Below are 3496 nucleotides of genomic sequence, written 5' to 3'. Positions count from 1 at the left end.
TGTATGTATGTATGTATGTATGTATGTATGTATGTATGTATGTATGTATGTATGTGCGTTGTATGTGCGTTGTATGTATGTGCGTAAGTATGTATGTGTGTGTGTATGTGTGTGTGTCTGTGTGTGTGTGTGTGTGTGTGTGTGTGTGTGTGTGCGTGTGTGTGTGTGTGCGCACGCGCGTGTGTGTGTATAATATGTTAACTAAAAGTTCCAACCGAACCGAACCAACCTCGATCTTCTCCTCATAGACAGTGACGGTGGAGAACTCTCCGGATATCTCCAAGTCGAGACTCTCCAGGGAGCGAGACAGCCTCTTCCGCTGCTGCCTCTTCTCGCGCCGCTCGCCCTCCCTGCGCGAGGCGCGGGAGAACGACTGCGCCAGCTTCCGGCTCAGCCCGCAAAGCATGATGGGATGGGGCAGGCTAGGGTAGGGTAGGGTAGGCCTATGGTAGGGTAGCGGGGCGGGTCGTAGGCCCCAGCCGGCGTGTAGTCGAGTGTCTGCTAGATCTAGGCCTACTCTCTAATAATTCCACACTAGATCTAGATCTACTACACCGTGGTTTTCCACGCGTTCATCAACGAACGTTTGGAGATGTGCACCGACGTGCACTTACTGTAACTTGTTAATGTTAGGGGTACCAATTTGCTGCTCCAGCTCAACGATTGATCTCCTCTTGAAAAGTAATCCATAAATACGTCCTTTTTGGAGATAAAAAACCACACACACACCAAAACAAAAAAAAATGTCCTGAATAGCTTCTCTTGTTCTGCACAACTAGCAGAATTCTGAATCAAGTCCCAGTTGATGTAAAGAGAGCAAATTCGTGATTCGTGTGCCCCCCACGAGGGGGGAAAACATTACAACTTCTCTGGTGTCGGGGGGTATGGAAGGAAGTCGTCTGTTCAGTTTCCTGTTCCGGTATCCAGTCAGAATCAGCAAAGTTCTGAACATTCACCACCGGCATCCATCGCCAGGTGTCCTCAGAATGACAGTGACAAACGTCTGCTCAGACAATTCCTCTAGTTTTTTTACAGCGCACCATTTTACTTCTACGAAAAAAAACGATATTTAAAAATAAATAAATAACTAAATAAACTAATAAATAAATAAGTAAAGAAATACATACATTTTAGTTCAGTTTTTGAAGAGGTTTTACGGCGCTCGCAACTGCCAAAGGTCATATAAGTGCCGACGATTAGAGGCGTTACAATAGAGCAATAAACACAAAAAAAAGAAGGGGAGATAAGGACGATAGAAGTTCGATAGGAAAGAAGGAGCAAACCACACCAGAGCACCCGCCAACCATCACATAAATAAATTAGGAAAGAAAGAAAGAAAGAAAAAAGAAAGAAAGAAAAAAGAAAGAAAGAAAAAAGAAAGAAAGAAAGGAAGAAAAATGAAAGAAAAAAAGAAAAAGAAAGAAAGAAAAAAAGAAAGAAAGAAAACCTTAACAACCAATAACAGCAGGGGTTAGTAGAGAAACACAAGCCAAGACCAAGGCAAGAGTGCAACAGACAGGACATACTACAACAAGCAAGACAGAAGAAAGACGGACGCTTGCTTCTCCCTTCGACACCGCACGGTAAAAGTAGAGGCCGAAAAAAAAGTAAGTAAAAGTAAACTTAGAAGAGAGTTTTTACTTTCAGTAGAGGTTTTGCGGTGCTCGCAACTGCATAAGGTCATATGAGCGCCAAGGGGTGGATGTCAACAGAGAAGTATTTACAGGGAATCAGACTTACTCTGTTCACCCATCTAGCTTCAACAGCACTATGTCTGCTTCGACTATCAAGGCACCCCGGAAATGGCGGGTCACCAGAGTGTGACAAACATACAAAAGAAGTAGAGGTAAATGACGATAGTAAGGATTAGGAAAGAAAAAGCAGCAGTTCCCTGTTGTAGTTCAAGTTAACGATATAAGCACAACAACACTCACACGCGCACACATGGCGAAATCCGTTTCAGATTTTTAAAAAGCTAATTAAACTAAATGTTATAATTATAGTCTGACTGAGCAGTGACCATTTAACGGTCGGGGCGGGGAAAGGGGGGGGGGGCTTTATTAACGGTATAAATAAGCACAACAACAACACACACACACGCACACATGGTGAAATTCGTTTCGTTTCTTCAGATTTTAAAAACGATTAATGTTATAGTCTGAGCAGTGACCATAGACAGTTAAACTAACTGTTATAGTTATAATCTGACTGAGCCTTGACCATTTAACGGGGGGGTGGGGGTGGTGGTGTTGTGTGTCAAGTTAACGGTAAACTATAAGCACAACAACACTCACACACGCACACATGGGGAAATCCGTTTCAGATTGATAAAAAAGCTAATTAAACTAAATGTGATAATAGTTATAGTCTGAATGAGCAGTGACCATTTAACGGGGGGCGGGTATGTTAACAGAAAAAGTCACAACAACACTCACACACGCACACAGGGTGAAATCCGTTTCTTCTGATTTCTTCCGATTTTAAAAACGAAATGTTACAGTTCTAGTCTGAGCAGTGACCACTGGCCGGGGGGCCGGGGGGCCATGGGGCGGAGACATCGGTGGCGATTGACAACAAGCTGTCAAACACATCACATGACGTGACAGGCGGGGAGATCTTTGGTCGGAGACTGACCCCTGACCCCCCACGAGGCCAGACAACGTTAACCCTTGCTCCCTTCCTTCCTTCCTTCCTTCCTCAGGGAATCCTATGTTTTTAATTTAGTTTTAGTAGAGGTTTTACTCCGCTCGCAACTGCATAAGGTCATATGATTTTAGTTTTAATAGAGGTTTGTTTTAGGGTCTGTTAGAGGTTTGTTTTAGGGTCTAGTAGAGGTTTTACAGCGCTCGCAACTGCATAAGGTCATATTATGATTTGAGTTTTAGTAGAGGTTTTAACGACGCTCGCAACTGCAATAGCGTCATTTGAGCGCCAGAAGATTAGAAGCGTTACAAGAGAGCAACAAACACAAAAAAGAAAAAGGGGAGATAAGGACGATATATTTTTGATAGGAAAGAAGAAGCAAACCACACCAGAGCACCCGCCAACCACAAACAATCAAAAAGAAAAACTAAGTGTACGGATGGGTGTTAACGCCTGTATCAATACTCATAATATATTACGTTATTTCCGAGGGGGAACCTGCAGAGTTGGTCTTCCATAGAAAACGCCATCCTAACGGCAACAGAGGATGGAAAAGTAAAAAGTGGCTCTCCTTCTACCCCTTTACATCCTCCTCTCCCCCTCCTCACACCGGATAAAGGGTTAAGCAGTCCCCCCCCCCCTCTCACACTGGATAAAGGGTTAAACACCCCCTCTCACACAGACTAAGGGGTTAAACACTCTCCTCCCTCTCTCATTCCCCCTCTCACATCGACTAAGGGGTTACACAGTCTCTTCCCTCCTCCACACATCGGATAAGGGGTTAAACAGTCTCCCCCTCCCTATCCTCACCCCTCACTCCCCGTCTCACACCGATTAAGGGGTTAAACACCCC

The 3496-nt window shown here is 44.3% G+C and overlaps 1 protein-coding gene across 1 annotated transcript in view; it reads right to left on the bottom strand.

Annotated features, from left to right (window-relative positions):
- Window positions 1-3496, bottom strand: part of LOC101851512 (diacylglycerol kinase delta) — a gene marked incomplete in the record, with an annotated part of 91327 nt that overhangs the window by 51320 nt on the left and 36511 nt on the right. Inside the window, 1 exon segment of the mRNA XM_035970923.1 lies at window positions 230-1050. Within this exon segment, the coding sequence (XP_035826816.1) occupies window positions 230-406 (177 nt within the window).

Source organism: Aplysia californica, unplaced genomic scaffold (assembly GCF_000002075.1).
Source record: "Aplysia californica isolate F4 #8 unplaced genomic scaffold, AplCal3.0 scaffold00339, whole genome shotgun sequence".
In the NCBI taxonomy this organism is placed as follows: Eukaryota; Metazoa; Mollusca; class Gastropoda; order Aplysiida; family Aplysiidae; genus Aplysia; species Aplysia californica.
The sequence above is the reverse complement of the archived record's forward strand: the minus strand, read 5'-3'. Positions and strand labels throughout refer to the sequence as shown.